Below are 25,706 nucleotides of genomic sequence, written 5' to 3' on the forward strand. Positions count from 1 at the left end.
CAAAAAACAGACACATGAAAGTCATAATTTAAGATTAAATCATATAGAAGTTCTGAAAGTGGAATTTTTCTTTGACCTCAGCTGATGCAATAAGGGAACTACATCTTTTCAGAAAGAATGCTTTTCTATCAATTTATTGCTGGGACCTTGAGTTAAATAAAGCATTTACTTTAAAAAAAATAGGTGAAGTGGAGCTCTTCAAATACCATTCCTGAATTAATTATTCAAAGTTTAGGCTCCTATCTTTTACAAGGTCTAAAGAGTTAGATTCTGCAATTATTCACATGTTCTTCTAAGAAGCAGCAGGAAGGCATATCCACAAATCTGAAAACATTTTGGGGGATGGGGGGAGAATCTCACTGCTAACTACTCTCATATTTCCTTACATAGAGAGAGAAAAAAAAAAAGGCTAAAATCTTCCATACTCATACTCATACTTGACTATTGACTTTCTGGAGAGAAACGAAGCCTATCTTTAAATTAGGTAAGTTTACCAAAAAATAAAAACAAAACAGTACAGATGTACTTTTGAGACAGGGAAGTGTTCAGGACCACATGACTAACTACTCCTGTCTTCTGATGGTGTTCATTAAATCTTTTCACCCATGACAACAACCTAAGAGATCTTGGAAATTACTGTTCTTCAATATCCATAGCAGACATACAGTCCTCCTTGATGAAGGCCAGCAAAAAAAAATGTGTCTGTCCCAACACCTCATCTGAAAATATGAAGGCTCATCTTCAGAAAGTCACCACCTATCAGCTGTTCTGTATCCATCATCTCCCATTTCTAAGTAAAATCAATCAGTAAAGCAGAGAAGATCAGACTCCAGTGTAATGCCTGTCAAATTCAGGATGCATCACAGCAGGGTTTCAAACTGGAATACTGCATAGACATGACACAATGGTACTGAAAGAACCTCTTTTCATGATAACTGAGGGAGTCAGTGAGAGGTAACATTAGGTGAGTGAGGCTGACCTTTGTAACCTCTTTATACAATCAGTGGAGAGAGAAATAAGAGAGAAAAGGTTTCTTCTGAAACTATTTCAGCTTCTGCTCTGAATCACCCTTCAGAGGAACCTCCTTTTCTCACTGACTAGAGAGGCTAGTCTCCTCAGCTCCTGTGGTACTCTAAATTAATCTTCATAAAGGACCCCTTCTCCCAGTGTATCACTCTTCAAACTATAACCTCTCCATAGTTTTCCCTGTGGTCTGCGACAGCGTGCTGCTGGCTGCCTTCTCTGTGGCACAACTGGGATATGTTGCGCAAAACTGTAACGGCACCTATTCATTCTGCAACAACGAGATGTGAGGGTACAACTGCTGTCTTCCCCCAAAAGCATTTATCCATAGAGCCAACTTTAATATTTACAGTTCACGATCACTGGAATACTATAACAACCATGTTTTCTGTAATGTTAAAGTATCAGTGCCCACAGAAAGCTAAGAACAACCACAGGCGTTTCTCATGCTGGCCACAGGAGGTGGCTGGAGCCCACCCCAGGATCCCACTGGACCAACTGCGTGCAACTATGACTGCAACAAATATGAATGAAATTACAGTGATCACTTGTTTTACCTTGTTAAATGGAAGAGTTAGCACAAAATAATGTAGCTACTTTTAGCACTGTGTACTAAAAACGTAGGTGTACAATGTAAAACCATTACCTGATATTAGCATGTGAAAAGAACTTTTCAGGGGATTACAAACACAATTACTCTAAAATGAACTGTCCATGCAACTTACTTTATATATGTATGCATCGAATGTATTGGGACTGCAAGTTTATCAGGAACTAGTGAATTTGGGTTTAATCTAGTTAAAGAGGTTTTCCATGATCATTTGGGTTTTGTTTATTTTAAAAAAAATTACATCATCTCAGTTATTTATGAGGAACACTGATGAACGAAGAGTAATTCAGAAGGAAAACAGTACTTCCTGTATTATATTTATGAAATCAAATATCATGGATAGAGTACATAATTCCTAAAGTAATCTAGGGTAATACACTAAATACTAGTTTCACAGAGCGGGCAGCTCTCATGACTCCACAAATTTGCATCATTTACATCTGGTCTACATGTGAACCAGTGGGCCAGGAAATAAGAAAATGCAGATAACCTGACTGCTTTAGACAAAAGGGTAAATTTTTGAAAGGTTGTGCTAAGAAAAATATACATTAGAACATGCCTATGTTTTAGAACATCATATGGCCTCTTTACTCTGTTCAGGGGACAAAAGAACATTGCAGTACGCTTTTTCTTGACTCTACTGTTTGACTGCAGGTATAATAGCACTACAAAAACCTTTTCTTAGGGACTATTGGTCTAATGATTAGGCCAGAGTGCTGCTATACTTCGGCTATTCTTATCTGCTCTCTAGAAAACATGAATAATTTAGTATTTTTAGACTAATCTTGAGCCCCTTCCACTTTGTTTGGACACTAAGCAGGCCTAGAATATCAAAGGAATGAAGGTGGTAATTTTCATCATCTTTTGGGGTGAATTAAGGCCCTGTTTTCATTTTTTTTTAAACAATAAAAATGCTTAATGAACAGAAAATGACTTTGGGCAATCTACTGTTGGGCATATGCACTCAACCCAGCATAACCAAGTGTGTAAGACCTTTGCTTCAGTGCCGCATAACTGACAATGCTCTAAGGTCTCAATGCGTGGGACCTTATCCCACCATTTTATACCAGCAAGGGCACAAAGACAGAGCATGTGGAGTTGAGTAAGATGCTTGATGTGATGACTGTAAATTGTCCACGTTTTGCAGCTGTAGTAAGGAATGGTGATGACAGTTATGTGGTACACATCTACTTTTGTTTGAAGTCGAATGCCTTTTTCATTCTAGACACACTGCTTTAATCTCCCAAAAGCTGTGCTGGCTTTTGCTACAAGCTCAGTAAATGCTGCTTTTCTACAATGTGAAGTTCATCTTCAATGTCATGCTGGGCAGAACTTACTCTTGTGAAATGCATAAACCACTTTCAGAAAAACAGTGAGCCTGCTCCATAGAAATTAAAACGCTGCCTTGGAAATGCATGTATACATTTGAAATATGTTATGGAAGCAACCGAGAAAACGTAAAAATATTTTTCATATTCTTCTTTCCTCGTGTGTTCTCTAGACTTACTTTGTAATTCTGTAGACACGGTAATCAGTGTTTTCCTGTTGTGATTATACGGGACATTAAAACCTAACATTTATCTGCTTTAAATAAGACTTTTTGCCAACAATAATTTTCTTTGCTGCTTCTTAAAATATAAAATTTGCCAGAGGTAGCAAGAAATTTAATCATATTACAATGTTAAACACATGGACCACTGAAAAATGAGCTGGTTGTTACAGTAGGTGTCATAAAGGAGTGTTTACTCTATTCTCCAGTGCAACCAAAGAGAAAATACTTATGTAGAAAAAAAGTTAAGCAATTTCATCACTCATTGCAATAAGAGACTATGGAACTTTGCTGTGTCAGGTCCTGAACTCATTTAGTTGATGCTATAATAGCAGTCAGACAATTATTTTTATTGCTGCTTGGGGTAGCAGACATTTTGGAGACCTCTCATACAAAACAGTTCATTTTCCTAAAAAAAAACAAAACAAAAGCAAAGAAACAGTCTAGCACACAGAAGTTACCAAACTTAGTCAAGAACAAAAACTGAGCTTAGAGTTTTCTGCAAAACTAAGCTCAGTCATTCTACTGTATATAATGACAGTTAAAAAGATACTACAATTAGGAAGTCAAAGAATAATTTCTACGAGGGCATGTATCAATCCATATGTGTAGACATAAATAAGTGCTGTAATTTGCTATTGCTAAGGAATACCTTCACTGATTGTATTTAGCAAAATGAGATTTCTGTATTTTTTTAAATGCAAGAAAGAATTACATACACTTCATCAGATAAGCTTTCACTTTGGGACATAATTTGGGACATAATTCGCTAGTAGTATTAAAGTCATATTTCAAAATGGTGGCCATTTTTGCAAGCTAGCCTAAAAGTTTATTAGCAAGCTTTAATGACTAGTCTGATTGCAATTAAAAAAACTCCCAAACGGGTCAACACACCTAAGTGCTATCTGCAATCATTTAGATTTTAACATCATGGTTATTACTTATTATCAGGCTGCACAATGAGATATTGATTACTTTTAACCTTTACATCTAAGAATTCAGGAAAAGCCAAGGCAGTAGAACACTCTGCTTTTCCTGTCTAGTAAACTTCTGGCCTTTAGTGGAATTCTAATGATTCCTATTGGCAAGGCAAATCTGAAATTAGTTTATTCTCTTGGCTCATACAGAAATGATGACATATTTAAAAATATTGCATGCATAGCAGATTTGTAGTTACTACCTACAGGAGGCTTAATCCTGCAGTGTGCTGAGAGCCTCCTCAGGAGCAATGATCATCATCTTCTCCCACTGGCTGTTAGCAGCTTTGTGTAGGCACTGACAGATTACTAGACAGACAGAAGGCATCCCGGACCCTGCAGAATATGCATCGTAGGAGCAAAGAGCTTCACGTTCCATAGACTACAACCAATCCTCTAAGCATATTGTCCAAATATATCACTTTTCAGGCTGTTAATCTTTTAATAAGTTTTCTTTATAAGGAAAATATGCCTGAAAAAAAACTGAAACACAATGTCGCTTCAGTAGGTATGCAGGACTTGTTTTAAATGGAACAAAGTAATCCAATTAAACTAATCTGTTTTACAAGTTAAAATGATACGAAGCACATTAATTGATCCTCATAGGCTACTGCAATTTGAGCCTTCTTTCTATTTTAGTAGCATTTGGAACTGCTTCGCACATTTGTATCCTCTAACTGAAGAGAGCTCAGGCATCCAGTTCAGGAGAATTATGGGCAAGAGAAACATAACTGTTTTGTGTTAGATTAATTTGCAGAACACTTGGCATTATTATTGCCAAGTAGTCAAATTGTTCCAAGTTGTTCCGGAAGGTTGTTATTAATAGTATGTTTTCTGAGGAAAGTTCTGTCTACTTTTGGAACTGCATTTCTGTTGCCAAGGAAACTCCTTTAAGCGCAGCGTTCTCGGAGCACACTGCTGCTTTTGTTTGCCAGTATCCTATTCATATCATCTAAGTAAGCACTTTACATACTTCAGCCTCCAGTTTCAAATGTTTAATTTTTATGTATTTATATTACTGCCTTAAATATAGTTTGTCTTCTTTTTAAGCCCAGGATTGTCTGAGATTATTTTAGCAGTTGCATTAAAGGCCAATTTTTTCACAAGTTTTTAATAAATTAGTTTTAATTTGAATAAATAGCTCCATAGGTTATAGCATTAGTCCTTAAGTGTTAATTATCTTTTCACTCTGAAATTAATGTAGTCATTTCCTAGTGACTCCTCTACACCATTATTGAAGTGCTGAGGAAAACATGTCATTGAGTTCTGAGCCAGAACTGTTGTTGTGATTAATCCTGGTCACATGGCCAATCTCTGCCAAAAGGAGATCACTGAAAAAAGGTGACAAAGACAGTGATTTCCTGTCAGCAAAGAGTACGACAGGGCTGTCTAGAAGTGATGCAAATGAGGGAAACTTTCACCACGGCTTGTTTGATCCACTCAGGGCCACAGCGCGCAGAGCCAGCGCGAGAGGCACGGTGGAGCAGCAGCACACCCAGAGGAGGAAACGAACCGCACCTCCGAGCGGCCGCAGCTTCCAGCAGGGAAACAAAAACTGCTGGGAGGTTTTTTCCCCTCAACTTTTTTGGAGAGGCATCCTTAGCTTCCGATGTGCATTGTGATGTTATTTAATACAGTGAACTGCTTCCCGTCCATGAAATAGTTTAGTAGTTCAAAATCTTTCCCATGCTATATAAGGCTTTTTTCCCCACTATCAAGTCCATCTTTGCTGAAGACTTAGTATTGCAAGACGTGGCTAATGCAGTTTGTATTACGAACACGACACATTACTTGTAATCAAACAGAAAAAAATAATTTCTTTTATTTGATTTTAAAAAAATGTTTGGTTAATTTTATTCTGACTATACCAACAATTTTAACAATCATACCGTACTTATTTAAATGGGGTTTTAATCTAACACAATGAAGTTTTGCAATTAATCTTCTGAGGAAAATGGAAGGAATTATCATTAACTTTTCTGACTAGTCTACTCATTTCTAATCTCCATAGCTCCAATAAATACTGATGTGCTTCATTTGTGAACATTCAAGTTAGAGAATTACTCAAGTTCCTGCTAAAGGACTAATTAGCAGAGTTTAAATTCTTTGGGTTTGATCCTCCAGTAATGGCAAAAGAATCCAGCTGAAGTCAATGCAAGTTCTATGTACTTAGAGCTTATGAGATCAGACTCACATGCGGTAGATTAAAATGAAGTAAACATGATACATTGGCATTTAACTGAGCTATTAGAGCAGTACAAAGATGTGAGATTCTAAAAAACAACAGAGATGCTCCTTTTAATTTTTTTCTTAGTTAATAGATAAAGCATTATAGGACTAATAAACTGTCAGCTATTCATTCTGTGACTGACTGCTGTTTTAACAAACAGTAGCTGATTTTCAAAATCATCAGTTAGTTTAACAGCATAAAGCTGAACTCACCTAGGGCTACAGGGCAGCGTAGGGAGGCGTATGAAGAATAGAATTCTCTTTTTGTAAGTCTGCCCTTGAATCTAGGGGATTTTAAATAAGAGCCAACAATACTAGCCACTTTCGTGTTAGAGAAAGTCAGTGTACATATTCAGAGTTTTAAAAAAATATATGGCTGCGCTATAGACTCCTCTTACATTTATGGACAAAATAAAACCTAGTTAAACAGAGATAATAGAAATCCTAATAAAAACTAAGAAGCTCCTGGAATATTACAAAACAAAATTAAGCTGAGAGTTGACTTAAATCTGTACTAAATCTGAAAATAGAGTACTGGGAAAATAGTCTAACCATGAAAATACATTCTATTTTTCCATATGCAATTTTAGTGTTTATATATTACGTTATGCTGCTTTAATGTATGCTTTTCCCTTCCGGTTTACCTGTTTTATCATAGCTGCTTCCCATTCATAGACTCCTTAGGGGCAATGATTACTGTTGGTAATAGTGATACCACAGCAGGTTTCCTGGCAGAGGCAGCTTGCTGAGCTGGCTCAGAGGTGCAATTACTTGTCAGCTCAATAACTGAGAAGAGGGATCTGTGGGTGTAGGAGAATCCACCAAAAAGCAGAGAGTGCAATTAGCAGGTTCATATTTGAAGCTGTAATTGATAAAGAATGACTAAAGCAAGACCTGTGTTTTCATAACACCCCACATCATTGAGGAATTTTGATTATAATAGGTGCCTGAATGTCTCTTTACAGATTTCATTCAGTCATACAGAGCAGAATGACTTCTCTGTTCACTGTGAAGTGTAGGCAGTGCTAGGCAGACCAGCTAGGACTCTGAATAAGACCTCCTGAATAAATAGGGTGTCACTATGGATTAGGAGAAAGGTTTACTAGGCTAGTTTTCTAGAACTATTAATACTGTTTTAAGGACATGATTCTTTTTTTTACTTGAATGTCTGAAATTAAGGATGATAAAGACCTAGTGATTTATCTCATCTTTCCTTTGCCAGTGCAGAACTATTGCCTCAGTTACATTTGCCAATGTTTCCTTTTGTCTACTTTTAAATGTCTGAAATTATGGGGCTTTCAACACTTCTCTGGGAGCTTTTTTTCAAAGCCTAATAGATCTTACTGCCATTCACTCAAGCTTTTTACACTGCCTGCAAGTACTCTACTTTATGGACACTCCTCAGTCATCTCATAACTAAACTCCAAATTTCTAGCTGTTTAAAATATTTGGGCTGACTGCCTAAGCTTTATGCTTGTTCATACTGGCGGGTGGACTGTTCTCTTAAAATTTCATTTACATTTGTTGATTTTTTTGGTATAGGACTGAAACTAGTAGTTAGAGTAGGCACGGTACAAATTGGTCTTATATAGACAAGCACTACCAAAACACCTTATTCTGGACTCAAAAGAAACTTTTTATGCGTTTCTGACATTGCTTATTCTGAGCCTACCCAGGGCCAGGACAGTTAATGTTTGATTAAGTATGATATGTATTTAGTGAGTTATAAAAAAAGATGTTACAGCCTTTAAGAAATGACTGACAAAGAAGAAATGGAGACCACTGAATTAAACTCACTTGCAGCCTACAATAGGCTCAATCTGAAACACATTTTCTATTTTTAAAAATATTTTAACTCCTTTGACAACCTCCTCACTAGGTATTTTAAATAAAAGGACTAAAATTAGAGAGAATAAAAGGTATGAAGAGCATCAAGAAAGTAGCCAAAACAAGAAAAAATAAATTATATTTAATAAATTATCAAATCATGCAACCACAGAAGAAAGAAAACAACTTCTATTTGACCTTGAATATACCATTTATTCGATAAGAAATAAAAAAAAAGCTAGAGGGTAGTTGTTTCTTGTCATTATACTGTTGCTGATTCTGTAGTTAGTTATTAATTTTATTTTTTATGATTCACAATCTGCTCTTTGAAATATGCCATATGCTCAAAGCAATTCAAGGATGACAACTGTCAGAATTACTCCAATAAAAATTGCCTAAATGAGGAAGATTTACTACAGCCTGATATTTCTGTGAAAAGCCCCTCCTTTCTTTTCCCCACCACCCGTTATACGCATAGGCTACAGCTTCTCAGACACACAGTGAAGCCTGAAACAGATCTAAGATCAAATCACACATTTTGGGGAACTTCTTAAAAGTATTCACTAGGTAAAAGAAGTGATAAAGCTTCTGGGCTAAGCCTGCTACGACAAATAAGGGAAACAGTTATCTATATCTTAGACGAAGACCCTACAATCAATATGCAAGTTCAAAATCATTTTGCTGAAATCACAAGCAAGTGTATTGACTTAACATGACAATGTCTGCTTTATGTATAACTAATAAAAATTAAATTGGAAGAGTCCTGTATCCTGGCAGCAGAAAACCAAAAATCAAGGCAAATTTCTTTCTTCCAAGAAGAGGTCTGAAAGGTGGATAAAAATCCAGCTGAAAGCTCCAATCAAAACACATTTTGTTAAATGCAACCATTTCATTTTTTTCCTTCATTTTGTTTCAGTCTATTTATTAATGCAGTTTCATTTATTTCTATTCATCTTGAAGACAAATCTTTGTCATTCTACAGAATTACACCAAATAGAATGTGATAAAGGGAACTTTCTTGCAATTATGATGTCGGTGCAGGCTGTCAGTGCACAGGGGATGGAAATGAGGTTGGGGACAGGGAAGGGAATTCTAATAGACACCATGATACATACAATGAACGCAGAGATATCCTGTGAGAGAAAGACTTGTCAAGCTAATCAGATCTTCTATAGCTAGGTAAAGGCAGTAACGGTAGCGCTAACCTTGTAAAGATGCTGCTGCTGCTCCTCTGACATCATCAGGTCATGGCTGTCCATCACGATGGATTCCATGTCAATCAGCCAATCCCAGAGCTCCTGGTATTCGGAATCAAAGTCCAAAAGGCTGCAGATAAGGAACAAAATGTATTATGCATAAATACAGTGTAGTTGTTAAAATCTTGTATTAGAATAATATATTCTTGAAAACTCATGATGTTCCTAGTTCTATTTCTAAAGAGACGATCTGTATTTATACAGAGTGGATGAAAATGAAAACCGAAATCCAATTTAAGCCAGTGCCATGACCTAAATTCAGCGGCTGATGCTAGAACCTGACAACTGTTGGCAGACTGCATTTGCTTCAAAAATTTTGAAATAGAAATCCCCCATAGATAATGTTGTTTAATGGTTTTTAAAGTGCTGACTTTATATAGAGCAAACTTTGCAACAATCATCTTGATACAATTCATATAAAAATATTACTTTCATAGAAAAATGACTCAATCCATTCAGCCATCCCTCTGCTGTCTATCTGCCCATCTCAGTAAATATCCTACATTTATTTTCATGGATGAGTAGCTAGCATTTCAACTTAACGCCTTAAGATAGGCTTGAGTGAATATGGTAAGCCAGTGAGAACTAAGGCCAGATACAGTATTAGACAGGTGTTCCCTACAGACATGTAAGAAACAAAGGTAAGGACGGGAAGTCAAAACAATGAATCCTTGAATAGCCAGCAATCATTAAAATTCAAAGGAGGATCACTACAGTTTTCAACAAAATAAATCATTAGAATAAGGAGCTTAAAAGGATTAATGTGATTCTCTATTGAAAGCCTAGTGAATAAGTAAAGCATAGATTCTTCTAAAACACTGTGATACAAGACAGAAGGTACATGCTGAAAAACTGCACATTCGTCAAAAAGGTACCTCTTGAAAAGGAATCTTTAAACTTGCAGAATTGGAACTAACAAAAGCCTTGTCGTAGCACCAACACCCCCCATAATAACCAAACAATAGTGCGTGTTCCACCAAAGCTCATCCCTCCAGTTCTTAAAAACTCTTAATTTTCCACATCTTTAGCAATACCCTTGCAAAAAATAGCAGAATTTCCATAGAGAAACAAAAAGCCCTCATGTTTTTATATGTTATTAATACTATAGCAGTTTCAGTTGCTATTAACTAGAATATCATATGCATGGTAGTTTTGAAAGCTTATAGATAAAGTTGTCACAAGTAGAACTGTCTCTTTGGAAGAAAGCAAGCGAGATAGAAGAAAGCACTTGCCTTCTAGAATATTATTTTCAATGAGATGACAACAAAGAAAGCTTGTATAATGCACAGGTGTCGATTCCTGCTTCTGAAGTAACTCTCTAGATTAAGCTGCTGTATTTAGTATACTTTTACTCAATAATTCATGAGAGGTGTACTTGCTTAAGATTTTTCAGTGTGCTGAGAAGATGAACAATGTTACTATTATAAAGAAGAGCTAGCATAAAAGGCCAAGTTCCTATTGTTGAAAAACAGTAGTTTCATTTGGAGTTTGGGGCACTTCTCCTGTTTCAGGAGGTATTTGGCTCAGATCTGATTTTGAAACTAAAATAAAACCAAACTCCATTTCAAATGGTATAAATGCAGTGAAACAAAATCTTTATCCATTCCTCTGAGGAATGCACAACCCTTCTGTATCTTCACTATCTATTACTTCTTTTTTTCCATTATGTCTTATCTGAAAATTATCCTAAGTCATAGAACTGACAGGTAGTTAGTAAAACACATATTTTATGTTGTAAGAGGCCAGATTTCATCTTATGTAAATTGGTATAATTTCAGTTTTGCTTGGTCAGTTTGTACCCATTGAAAATCTGAATCAAGACATGAAGATGACTGGAATCAAACCCTAGATCCAATGCTCAACACCTCCTGCAGCGAGAACGGGATGGGATGTGTTTGGAAACAAAACCAGGAAGTGGCCTGGAAATTTAACACAACGTGCAGAGCACATGTACGTGCTCGATCCAAACACCTGCTTTCTGTGTGGGTCTCTAAAACCACAGTCTAGGTTTGTCCACTTATTGGTGTAACAGAATTAATTGATCCTTTAAAGACACAGGAAAGCGGTTGGCCCTGACCTTTACAAAACACATGTAAGCGCTAGGGAACAGCTGAGCAGTCCAATTTTTAAGTAACCTTCTAAACAGCTACTCAACCCAAAATGACGAGTGAGGGAAACAGGATGCATTGGAAAAAGCCCAAAAAGGGATGTAAGGCTTACAGAGATTTTTTTCATAGTTTAAATATTTTTTTATTTCTTGTTTTCTGCTGTAAAATAAAGTCAACTAGAAACACTTTTAAGCAAACTGACTATGGCAGCCATTTGCCTGAGTCTGAAGACAGAGCATCACCTATATATTTTTTTTGAATTTGACTGCAATATTTTTCATAGTTCTGAAATGACTGATTTTTTCAAAAGATACTTTCTTTTTAAAATTAATGCCGTACATCTAAATTGATATACGGATTACTATCAATTTGGAAAAGGATGTAAGGTAATAAGCCCCCAAAAAGATACTAATGAAAACCAGCAAATGTAGGATCAGTGACTGGTTAAGATTAAAACGTAATTGTCAATATTTCTGTGGTATATTGAAAATTCCTTTTATATTGAGAATCAAATTCTTTCTGTGCTTAGCAGGTCATTTTCATATTGCCTCAGGCAGAATCAAGGAAAGCATAACTTCTGAAATACTGTATCTGTGTTACAGATGCAGGAACTATAGAAATGAACTAATTTTGGTAGATTATCTAATTCCACCAAGTGCTAGAAAAATGTCATCTTTATATTTTATTTTATGCAAAAAATAGTCCTCCATTAAAAGTACCTAAACATTGCCAACAAGAATGGTGTAAGATTAGTTAAAGGGCAGGTAACTACAGCTTCTTTAGTATAGGTTAATGGTTAATAAACTAAAATCATTAGCTACATAATAATTACAATGACATTAAGAAGTGTATTTTATCTTGGTAAACAGGGAATCAGATATGCGGAGTTGCATGTCTAATCCCTTGAACCCTAAACATATTTCTTAAAATGTGGACATCAATTTATTATTTTGAATGAAAATTCATGAGCGCCCTTCTCATGAGAAAACCAGCTCGTCTATGGCATTAATAAATAAAAAGGAATGTGGAGTTATTTCCATTAGTTTTTTTCCTCCATATTTAACACATACTTCCAGTTTGTATTATTTCTTTGATGGCATAACTCACATGGCATTTAGAAATACTATAAGCATACTGCTATGCCTGCCAAAAAATTCAGCCAGACAAAAAATTATTTCATGTTTCTGGGTCATCATTTGTGGGAACTCCTTTCCATACATGTGTTTTGATATGCAGGTTATAGAAGAAATCAAACTTCTGACCTTGAAAACTTTAGAATTGCTTTATATACTGTGCATATTTGGAGCCTTCTACAATGTATTTATTTCAGAACCCCATCCATAAAGCCCCAGTACTAGCTGACAAAAAGATCCCAACATCTGGCTTGCATGCTATGAAATGGTATTATAGCATAACTCCCAGTGACACTTCTACAAATTCCTCACTAGTTTTGATGGGGTGGAAGATCTCCAACCACATCTGCCAAAACCTTTTGCAGCTGCTCTCAGCTTTTCTTGGTTACTCCCTGTTGCCTGGATAGACAGTGTTCTCATCAAATGGGTACCCACTCTCTTCTCTTTCATTGCCCCTTTAGCCATTTCCGTGCAGATATGCATGAACCCTCTCCACTCTCATTGCAAATTCAACCTTCTACAGTAAATCTGTTCTTCACCTTGGTCTGCAGATAGTACCTTCCCTATCTTAGTTTAGCTATTTCCTACACAAAATCTCCCAGCCTTATATCCTACTGTGTACACAATTTTCCACCTACAGTAATGCTAGTTCTCCTATGAACACTTTTTTTTTTTTTTTTTTTTTTTTTTTTAAAAACAGCCCAAACTTCCACAACGACGAATGGAATGATGCTCTAATTTTCCCAGTTACCTAAACTGGCCTCTTTTTTGTAGAGTCCTCAAAGTCTCTAACTGATCATCTTGCTACAGAAATTCTGTCCACAGCTTTCATGCTGTAAGGAACTGTTGTATAAACCTTATTTTCAAAGAGCCATATGTTTGCAATTGAAAGACAATTCCACAGTGCTTAATACAGTACTTCAGACTGGTTCAACTAGAAGTTTTCCATCTGAATTCAGCCCAACACATATTCTACACTGGCTGAAAATGTGGTATCATATGCGTCTTTCCTCCAGTCCTTTAGCTCTGCAAGCCACTTTTGAGCCTACACAAGGTCTGGCATGGCCATGAAGGCCCAGGGAGTTGGCCCAAGACTTAAATCTAGATCACAGCACAGGAATGGTAGGGAATTCTGTTAGATTACCATTATAAGTAATAGGCATGAAATTACAGGTACAAACAAGTGCATTCAAGTGCCACACTGTTTGCTTTACCTGCAAAATCAGGTATGTAGAGGTATAAGTTGGATTTTTCCATAAGATTTAAAGCTTTGGAGTCCCTGTCCTCAATAAAATCAAAGCCTGTTTATGTCTGTCAAGACATTCTTATGTCCCATGCAAAATCCCCTTGCTCACATTCAACTGTGGCTGCAACATTAGAAGCTGTTTTTGAACATTTAGCCTCCAGTGCGCATTTATATACATATACACACCAATTCTGAACAAATTATTTTTATGGTTGGCACTAGCTACACTAGCACGCTTGAGAATCTGACAGATTTCTGCATATGTAATCAAGATCTCAGTAATCCTACATAATTAGCCCACATCAACTTTTCTAAAACAGTCATCTTTCCGTATAATAGGAGGGGATGTTTACAAGGCTCATTTATCTTTAGAGTTGGTAATTTAATAAAACTGTTTCCAAGACCTCAACGCTGAGTTAACAATTGGAAAAGGAAGTTCTGGAGATAAAGAACTAAAGAGCACCTCAGTAAATGATTCTCCTTACAGACGAAATAGAAGGGAAAAGTTTTACTGTATTTACTTGTTAGCAGAAAACTTGTATCAGGATGAGGATGCACCCGATCAGTAAGCACTGGTCAGCTCCTTTGAACCATCTCTGTCCAACACTATCATGAACTAACAGGTATGTTTTCGTGTACATTTAGGGGAGCTAGCAGTCAGAAGGCATGGTTTTAAAAAGGCCTTCAAGAAAGTCTTAAACCAGAGCAACAAGCCATTCTTTCTTGCTTGTGAAATAGGGAGGCAGCCATTCTAGAGAGACTTCATTTTAGCTCATTTCAGTGATTAATATGTCCATGATTCTTTGATCAAATTGCCAAATAACAGTGCATACATATATATGTAAATCCATACACACACATGCTTGCTATTAGATAAAATTAGTCCTACGAACAAACCGTAATTTAGATAAATTATCCAGACCTCATAAATTTTTGCATTAATATATGAAAAAATAAAGGTATAGAGAGTTTCCCCCTGCCTCTTGGCCTAGGAAGAAAAATCCTGGTTAACTCAGAAGTAAGAAAGAGTATATCATGTAAAAAAAATACAGATCAGTGAGAATAGAACAACAAAAAGAATAGTTCCCTACCCATTACTTCCCACTGTGTGAACTTTTGACATATCAGCAAACTCTTCCTTTCGCTTGCTACTACTGTTGTACTGCTCACTGTACAGCTTTAAGGACATCTGTTCAACAGCATCTCTTTGTGCTTCCAGATAGCATAGCTGAACCTCAGCCTAGAGAAAGAAAACAAAGAGGAAAAAAAAACAGAACTTTTTTTTTTTAATTCAGAAAGAATGCATTTAAAACAACTACTTTTGGACTTCAACAAACAATTTAACCAAGAGGAATATTCACACTATAATTTTTCTCTTTGCATGATACTCAAAAAGGCTGAATTGATAAATCAGATAAAAGTACAGTGTACTCCCAGTTGTTAGAAGTGAACTACTTAGGCTTCTATCAGAACATGTGCTACATATTCCATGAAACGTACATCCAATCAAATGCTGCATAAAAATGTCTGGACGTGACTGAAAAAGATATTAGAAATCATACACTATGACAGAAAAGGTAGATATGTAAAATAACATTTCCACAGGCTTCAAGACTCATCTTGTTAACACATTGCCTGTGCACCACAGTTAAAGCCATATTGCTGTAGGTATTTTTGTTTTAAATAGTAAGCGTAAACAAAAAAAAGCAAATTGGCATTATTCACATTCTGCTTTCTCCTATCTGGTTTCCACTGATTACTCAGCAATTTTGATTGCAAGGAAAAGGCAGTAAGTAAGATGTGCTGTTTTCCATCAGACTCTGACTGGCCAAAAGAATGTTGAATAATATTTGGCATCATAACCTATTAAATAGACACTTTATTTATTGCAGCTGTGGTGATCAGTTTGATTCTGGGGCTCAGAGCACCAGATGATATGAGGATGAAATCTGCTGTTTGCCACACTTGCCCTTAGGAATAGGGAAAAGAACAGAGGGTAGAAGTTCAGAAGTACTTTGGGACCAATATGCTATTGTTTTCTTTTAATATGCTTTACCAAAAAAGAAAAAAAAAAAAAAGAACAACCAATCCAAAACCCAAACCCCACACATTACAAATTCTGATAATGCTTCAAAACCTGCTACCTCTGTGTAACTACATACCCTATTCCCATTAGGAGACTGCCTGCTTAACTAAGTGGCACTGTGACAAATAAATGCAACAACCATTGAGGAAATGCTGTACGGGAACTCTCCTGCAATCTCTACTGCAGGAAGCAGGCAAGAGAAGGGGGGGGTCTGCTTGCCGACAGCTCGGCAGAGCTACTGGCCTAGGGAGCAAGGGCAGCTGCAAAGAGAACGCACGCGAAAGGGCTAGAAAGGAGAAGGGCAATCTGCAAAATCTAGACTAGGGAAAAATGCAGGCAAGTGAAGGGAAATAGGCATTGAAGAATGTCAGTAGAGTAAGTCTGAAATAAAGCTGGAATGTCTTAATAAGCTTGTGATGACAGCAGTTACGAGTATTTGCTTATACCTTGCTTTAGCACTGATACCATTTTTGCTGAGTAATAATATAACTGATGTGGATATGCCATTTCTGTTTTAAACTTCTCTTTCAAACGTTTACAGCTTTCTCTCTCAGTAGCTTCTTACAGTGAAATTTGTTATGTTTGGCTGTAAATCCCATTGTGTTTTTGAGAAATAAAAAAAAAAAAAATCTAGCAATTTTCCAAGGAGATATGAGATAAAAATCTTAATTAAACCATTTAGGTCTTTTAGTGCATATATAAATGAAATACTAGGTTTTCATACCTAGCTCAAAACCACAAGAAATGAAACCACACAGAGTTACCAGTGCAGAAGCAATACTTGAATACGAGACAAACTAGCGGGTACCAGTAGGGACTGTCCAGCTGGTGAGAGTAGACCACTATGGTTAAATAGAGCTCTAAAACATACTATTTTCAGATCCTATAACTAAAACTGCTGTTTACAGAACTCAGAAATTACCAGAAGCAGCAAATAAACAAATAACATCTTATTCTGACTCCCCCACCACATACAAGTACATTTTCCTTTAGGCTGGTAAACAATCTCTTTCCATAGGCTAGAGGGGGTCCTGGTTGAATTTCTTTTTCAGAAGGATTTTTCACCAGCGAGGATAACCTTTCGGCTGAGCTTCACTTACTTTGACGCCTTTCTGCATTCTACGCTGTCCAAACAGGTGTTTGCATTTGCTTTTTATTTTATTTTTACCAGAAAGCACTTATTCATAACTGTTTTTATTTTAGTTAAGATTGAGGTGGCACTTTCAGTCTAAACCCCCATTGTGAGTGACTGGTAACTTTCCCAAACAATTAGGTTAAAAAAAAATCTTCCATGATTACTTTAAGCCTAGAGGTGAATTATTTTGGAATATTTAAAGCAAATAATAATTTCACTGGTTTTCAGGATGGAATTGGAAATGGAGATAAGTAGAGCAATTATTCTCCTTGTTTTTTTTCTATTTCAATTTTTTTTAATTTAAATTATGTACAAAAAACCTGAACTAAGTACTCCAAAAGCATGGAAAACCAAAGATTAGGCTTTCGCATGTAACCTAACTCTAGAACATCCTGCATATATGAATTAAAACTCAGGCCTAAATGATATGAACACATGCTACTTCTCAAACAGCACAACTATTCCAGTACTTGAGATTCACGTTTTTGGTATTTTCTAATTTTCCCTCCATATTTCTTCTATATTTTAAAAGAAAAAAAAAGAAGAAATAGAAAAGTCAAGGCAGCTGACTCTTTTAGTTAGCTTTCTCAGACTTTCCATCTCTGCTGACATGCAAAGATGTTTGCAAACAGGTAAAAACTTTCATGGATATGAAGAACAGGACAAGAAAAAGGAAGATGAAATAGAGTAGTGGGGAAAATGAAAAACAGGACAAAAAGAGTAAGTAAATATATGGCGAGGGATGTATGAGTACCCACCATTTCTTCCTCACCGTCTCCACAGCTATCAGGCCCTCTTGTGCTGAAAATTATGAACTCCATTAACATCATATTCTATGAATCCTGCTCTTCAACAAGCAATTGTGCCCCAGATTCTCTACCTCAGAAATATGATCGCTCTATAAATCAACTACTTTTGTTTTTAAACCCAACTGCTCTCTTCAACTACTATGAACATTTACAGCAACTCAAACTCGGGCAGCATAGACTTTCAGATGGATCTCTCTGATTTCTTTTGTGTATGAATTCATCTATCACACTGTTGTACTTAAGGGTTTTTTTCATCCCTGTTCTACCGATATCAACTGCAAATCCAGAGAGGCTTTGAAGACCTTGAGGGGGTATCGATCAGGCTAAGTTTCAAAAAGCTACATTCTGCAGAAGCTGAACTAACAGGCACAATCTAGAAAATGTTTGCTATAGCACAGATATACAAGTAAATCTACTGCAGTTTGTTCTCATCTTAAGATCTGTAGTGGTAATGAAGGACTAGCTTTGCAGTACACAGTAGCTTCTTTATTAATTGCTAATCAAAGATGGAAGGTAAAACAAGTACCTTTTCTATCTTATTTTGAGAGCACCATGGAACAATGTTTGCATTTCCAGACTACTCTAGCTACACGTTCTTGTTACTTAACAGAACTGTAAGAACTTAATCTCTATCACAAACACACCACTGTGAATATGGATGTCTAGCAAATCCTGAGAAAGGCTACTAAGATACGCATCATCCCAAATATATACATTTAATAGAAATTGGTGGGAGACAATTGTTCATCTCAATGCCCCAATGCAGAAGTGGAATTTAACTCCTTTCAGAGGAAGCAGTTAGTTAAAGCATGCAAAAAAACCGACTACATTAAAAAAAAAAAAAAAGAAAGAAAAGCAAGGAATGATAATCAGCAGTATTGACAACTGCCTGGTCACCAGCTACAAAACAAAAATTAACTTTGTACTTTCTGCTTCATGGTGCTTTCATAAGCAATCATTCTTGCAATAAAGACATGGTTGAAAAGATGCTGGTGATGGTTAGGTTACACATATGTACAGATTCTGTAATAGTCACTGTCCTACCAGGAAGGCGCGAGTTTACAATATTCACTTGTAAATTAAACGGGGACACTTCCAGTAATCTAAGGACACAGCACTGATTTTTTCTGAGTGTGGAAGATCCAGTCTCTGAACAAGACTGAAAAAACAGTTTTCTGTGGGGAAAAACTATGCTAGTGTCAAACATTCTGTTCTAGTAATCAGGTAATGCTGGTAAATATTTTCAATGCTTCAGAAAGCTCATTTTTCAAAAAGCAAGAGTTTATAAATAAACTGAGGGTGTAGATTCTGTTCCTTAAGACTGGCTCTGCATGTCAACATAAAGTGTCCTTTGCTATACAGGACACTATAACACAAAGGGGTAATCAGTGACAATAACAAATCAATGAAAATACAATGTATTTCTTGTTGGACCTATGTGTTAGAATGACCTTATTCTGAAGTGGAGAAAGACCAGACGCTGGATAATGGCTGTTACTGTGTGAGGAAGGAAGGAGATGGAGAGGTTATATTGTATACAGAGTGTCAACTGAGAGACTCAAAATTTACACCAATGTAAATGGACATGAGAACTCAGTGCTAGTGTTGTTCTACTGTCAAAAATTTTTATATTGGAATACACTAAAATAAATATCACTGAATTGGTGTGGAAAGAAAAATATTTTCCGACACTGTTTCCTAGGGAGCATGTCTTTTGTTATGAACTACGCTACTATAAGCAAACTATTCTGTTTTTTTTAAAATATACAAATTACAATACATTCAGCTGAATTTGAATTATGGAAGTATCATATCTTGCAGCATCCCTTCTCTACGGTGCTGTAGGAAAGCTATATTACTACTCTAGACTGTAATTACTATAGAATTACATATGAAATACACACAAAGTTTAGTTCCTCTGCCATTAGTTGAATGTAAGCTGGATAAAAATAGTCTCTTAAATTAAAGCACATGTACCAGTGTTTGCCAGATAAGGAGTGGTCAGATGGTATTCTGCCACATGTACACTTTTAAGGCTTATCTATATGTATATTTTATAGCAATGCAAACTGAGTTGCATCATTCTAAAAGGATGCACATCCAAAGAGCTTGGCACTCTTTATATCCTTATAACTGGTGAATTTCTGGACAAATGTTATCCCTGATAGAATTGAGAGTAATTCCTTACCAGAACTAAGTTGCATCACAGCAATATTTATGTGGTCATATCTGTCCCTTGAAGCATTTTTCTTCTGTTTTCCATCACAGTGTTCTGACTACTTAACCACATTATAAAGCTGTGCAGAAGGTTTTATTATAGGATGAAAAACAGACCCTGGCTCTATCTCAGATGCAGCCACTGAATAAGATGATTTGAGGAGCACAGGGCTCACAGTATCTTCCACGGAGATGGAGCTTACAGAAGGAGTTCTTTGGTAGGCAAGAGTTGGATCAAAGACCCTGTATGGAGCTGATCATCCACCTCACCATCCCCACTGCCAGCCAACATGTCTTCTGTGCCTGAAAACACTTAGGATACAAGGAACACTTCCAAGGAGTCATCTAGGCATTTTAATTGTCATTATATAATAGGCATTTGTTTTTGTTCCTGAAGCAGGATAGTAACTCATTTTTTTGTCTTTTTTTCCAATCCCTCTCCATAATCTAAACAGGGACCTTGCTGCAGCTGATTTCTTTTTCAGTCTATTACCCTTCCTGCTTTTGGCTCCCCTGTCTCTTCCATCTTTCATCCTGTGCACTCTCTTTAGGACTGAATCAGATTAAAAAAATAATCCAATATCATACAATGTGTTTACTGAGAGCTGAACATTTGATAGTCCTATTACAAAGGACATGCTGTGTTTTGATCATGCAGGAAATTAATTCTGTTAATCAGGGCATGCTTGTTACCAGTTGAATCTTAGCAAAGTGTTTTTATCAACATAAATCTGAGAAACGCTTTTATATCACTAATAACTTTATCACTTTGTTTTTCAGTGTACTAAAAGCTTTGCAACAATGTGAAACTTCCACGAAGAGGACTGTTACTGGTCAAGCTACTTAAACTCACTGTAGACCTACAGTAACAGCACAATGAATTTTAAGCCTGTCCACAGGGCTATAAAATGAAATTTTAGGTAGAGTAGGGCTGTGTCATAGCAAAAGAGGGCTGCCTTCTCCCAGATTCCCAAACCGAGCCACAGAACTAACATTAAAAAACCCAAGCCAGTAAATAACAGCAATACAGTTTTGCAGGGTTTCCCTTGGCTTTCAGAAATATGTAGGTTTTGCTGTTGGTTAGAAAGATTAGGAACATGCTCTGTGACTTTACAGCTGTCTGTAGGAGCGCAAATGCAATCAGTAGCACGGCCTCAGCAGCACTGTCTGACCAAATCCATAGTGGTGTTCTGATAATGCTGTCAATTTGAAATCTGGACCTCAGGTGTCTAATTCCTGGCTCTCCCCACGCCTTTGGCTCTGTTCAGTGTAAAATTAAATACACTACAAGAGTGTGGCATGCCCTGCGCAGCAAGCAGATCTCAGCTGTGGATCTAGAATAGTTCCCTGTATGTATCACAAATATCAAAAACGTCGAAGGAAAGCAAGAAAGGATTAACTGTCCAAAGTCTTCCAGGATTGTGAATAAGTTCTGACAACAGCATCTCAAAATTGCAAGGTGAAAAAAAAATCTTTGTAAGAAAGGAAACTGAACAGTGGGCAGTAACTTTTGCTACTTTTCTCATCTTACTGAACCCAGCAACATACTTGTTAAGAGTGCATTTCATCAAATCTGCCACTTGCCTTCCAACTTCTTCAGTGACACCTCTTTGCATGCCACAGCAACTGCAAGCCTGAACAGTCCCATTCCTACAGACCCTGAAGAACTTGTCCTATCAAAGTAGCACTTCATCAATACAACGTTCTGGCTTGGTTTTTTTTCCATTCTGACAGAGCAAACAATTCATTATAGGAGGTCAGAACACAGATATGTTGTACCCAAACACAAGGTTAAATACCTTTCCAGGCCAGCCTCAACATCCCCAAGTAGCCAGGAAGGGGAAAGACTAGTCACAGAGACAGCGAGTCTTTCCTCAATGTGCTAAAATTGTAAACTTAATCTTACTTAATTAAACCTCCATTATTTGCACAGGTCTGACTGTTCCTACCATTCCCTCTGTTTGCACTTTTAGAACAATGAAGTGGCTTAAAAAGAGACTGTAGAGAGTTTGCCTATCATCCAAAACACTGATATTTCTAAAAGTCATGCTACTCTAAAAGGTTTGTGTACCAAACCACACATACAGGCAACGCACCTGACTAGATCTGTAGTTCTGAGCATTCAGAATGGCCATGCACTTCTGGAAAAAGGTGCCAACGCTCAGGATTCAGGACAGCACATGTACGTGCAAGGGAATTCCACAGAGCGGCAGCGCACACTGCTCTGCCCCCATCCCTGCGGCAGACTGACACCTACATTTCTACTCAGAAATGGTGGGGGAAGCTAGGTCGCGCAAAACCAACACCTCCTAGGAAAAACCACCCAGCACATCCCAGGAATGCATGACTCAGCTAGTATCAAAAACATTAGGCCAGTTACGTGGAAATTTTGCTCAGAACTTGTCGCTCACAGTTGTCATTTAAGGTAGGGCATTGCACAGACTGCACAACACAGTCTACAAGTTACTGAGGAGGCTTCACAGCGCTCAGTAAATCCTCTGCACCAGTCTTGCTCCTGCTGTACAGGCCACATCTCAGCGCTCTCGTCTGGGGCCAGGTCTGTGTGACCACCTCCAGCTCCCACCATCCAGCCTTCGGCCGCAGAGAGACAGAAGTTGTAGTTACCTTGCAGCTTCCTTGGCATCGTTTAAACAGTCTTTTCTATGATAAAAATGTCCAGTGAAAGGACCCACTGGTCATGACAGCACAGGGTAAATGAGGCCTTCATGAATAAGAGAAGGATTGTTGACACCATATACGTCCATAGGGTTAGCCTTTATTGCAAATCGCTCTTTCTTAGCAGGGGAAAACAGCTTTGCGCATGTTTTGGCGTATATGCACACATGCTCACGGAAGATGTGCTTTGCGCATATCTTTTCTCACTGTTGGGAGCTGTACTGGCTTATAGTGAAGTAAAACCTGATGGTTTATTTGTAGAAAGTGGGTTCCAAGTTATGTAAAATCGAAGAATCTCATTTTGAAGTAAATATAAGATAATTATTTACTTTTTAAAATTTACGATGTATGTATCTGAAATAACTTTGATAATACACACAGTCTTTTAATTACTTTTACTGTACTATGGAATAGTATTCCTGTTTTATTATTTGATGAACTGAGGTTTTGGTAGAATTCTGTTATTTATCATGCTGAAAGGAATCTACATAAAATGCAGTAATGACTAATAAGATGGTGCTGTAGTTACACTGCCTCACTTGTGAGCATGTTACCTACAAAATATTTTTAGTAGTATATATAGAGTCTGATTTTTTTCAAAGTAGCTCAGTTTTAAACTTTTATATGACAAATGTTGCTTGACAAATGTTTCATATTTGTTAACTTAATCATTACAAAGACTATTTTTATAAAAACCAGTTCCACAGTTTCCTAAACATACAGACACTCACAAAATTGTAGAAATTTTGAGCTAAAGTCTCCTTCTGACTCAGTATTTTGAGTCAAGTATTTTGAGAGGCTCAACAGTCTCTCTCAAATATTTTCAAGTCCAGATGCCTACGCTGAGTGTATCTCAAAGATGAATGTTTACTCGACTTGTCCTGGAACTGAAGGAACTTCTTTGTGTGCCTCGGCAGCCTATTCAGTGTTACATTATCCTTACAGTCGATAATGTTTTCTTACTATATAATATAAATTTTTTTTCAAACTAAGATCACTTTTTCTCCTCTTACTAGAATGAGTAGCAATTAGTAGGGTTTTTTTTTTAGTAGCTATTTACATATTGAACTACTAATCATATCATGCCTGCTTTTATGGCCTCAAATTGTGCAGATATGAACACAGAACACTGTCCATCCTGCAAGATGAAGTAAGAATAAGCAGATTATGAGGAACATAAAACCTGCATGTTACTCAATAAATATATTTAATAATAACAGGGAGATTCAGGCTAGATACTTTTCTCTATATATTATTTTCCTATGCAAATAAATGTGAAATTTTATACACACACACAAATATATATGTATAAAGTTGCTGAGGACAATTAAAAACAGAAAATTCAAAAACTAATTTTGAGGAAGCTTTAAAAAATTATTAGTAGAGGCATAAAAATTATTGTAAAGCAAAGCTGACTTCACTGCAACAGTAAAACATATAGGTTAATGTGTGGATTCATACAATTATTTTGCCTTGTGTAAAGAGCAGCCACAGACTGCTGCAGCTTTGAGTTTATTTATGATCCTCAGATGAGGAGCCTCTTGAAGTATCTGACACCTACAGAGGCAGAGGGAAGTGTAAAAAGATAACTGTTTTAAGCATAAAATATTTGTATTGCTGAGAGGTCAGCTTTGTCACTGCTGACTTCATTGCAATTTGCATACTATTAAAGCATTACCCATAATGTTTGTAAAATTTAATTTTAAAGCTATGCTGTTAAAGATGTTTGCTGAATTGTAAGCACCTAGGACATTTGGGAAATTTGTTAACACTTTGGTAGTTACTGTGTTTCTGCCTCACCTTGTTTTTATTTAACATCCCCCATCTACCCACCCACACTTTCTATTCTCTTCTTCCATTTTACAACAATGAATCTCATTTTAATGCAAGCTAAGATACTTAAAAAAACAAGGATATCGCATCAGTATAATAATGGAGATAACTTCCCTTTTTATTTTCAATACATTTAAGTTTGTTAAAAATGCCACTAACTTATTTATTTACTTTTTGCTGGGGGCTGAGAGCCATTATACTACTATAGACTAGAGCTTATGATTTTCTACATCACTCTAATACAGGCTTTCTCATTAAATCTCACAGCTCAGTAATCACAGTCATCACATTTGTGTTACAGTGCTGCACTCATGCTTGCTTTCTCTTTCCCTGAATTTCCACCCTCCCTTCCCTCCCACCCCCCAGCCCCAAGATCTTTATTTACTCCCTGGCAGAAACTGCAAAATTAGAGAGGTATAATATGAAGATACAATCTTTGCTTCCCTTGCTCTGTCAGACTAGCTCCTCACTGTAAAATACACTTACTCTGGGAAGTACCGATATTAACTCGGTTACGGCAGTACATGAACTGTGCTTCCTTTGAAGTTCTATAAAAAAGTTGTCCTCAGATGATAATGGAAGGGAAGGAGTAAAGCAGAAAAAACAAGAATTACTTTACATACTAATAACAACAATTTAGTTATCAAAACAGTACAGAACAAGCATGCCTTTATACTATTCTTTAAAAAATTTAGCCTCCTAGGGTTCTAATAGTCTTTTCCTATGGTTCAGGAATGCGCAGTAGCACTCAACCCAGCGCCTATATCCTTATTTCAAAGAGAATCATTCAAACCAACATCCACCCTGTCACAAATCTTGACTTTGAGCTGCTAATGCAGAATAAAAATCAATATAAATTTTGATCATTTGATGAATATTTACTTCTTTCTTTGGAGCTTAGGGACTTAGAATTGAAAACTGCTGAATCAAGTCATTTTATTTTTTTGTGTTTGTGCCAACACCAATTTACTACCCTCCTGAAAGTTCCTGAA

At 36.7% G+C, this 25,706-nt stretch overlaps 1 protein-coding gene across 3 annotated transcripts in view; it reads right to left on the minus strand.

The window, feature by feature from the left end:
• AKAP6 (A-kinase anchoring protein 6) overlaps nt 1–25,706 on the minus strand; it is a 289,951-nt gene that overhangs the window by 71,358 nt on the left and 192,887 nt on the right. For all 3 annotated transcript variants that reach the window (XM_026095076.2, XM_026095075.2, XM_026095073.2), the window contains exons 8-9: nt 15,050–15,198; nt 9,421–9,541 (exon numbers count right to left, since the gene is read on the minus strand). In XM_026095076.2, coding sequence (XP_025950861.2) covers nt 9,421–9,541; nt 15,050–15,198 — 270 coding nt within the window. The remainder of the gene's footprint in view (nt 1–9,420; nt 9,542–15,049; nt 15,199–25,706) is intronic.

The sequence above is a fragment of the Dromaius novaehollandiae genome, chromosome 5 (assembly GCF_036370855.1).
Source record: "Dromaius novaehollandiae isolate bDroNov1 chromosome 5, bDroNov1.hap1, whole genome shotgun sequence".
NCBI lineage: Eukaryota > Metazoa > Chordata > Aves > Casuariiformes > Dromaiidae > Dromaius > Dromaius novaehollandiae.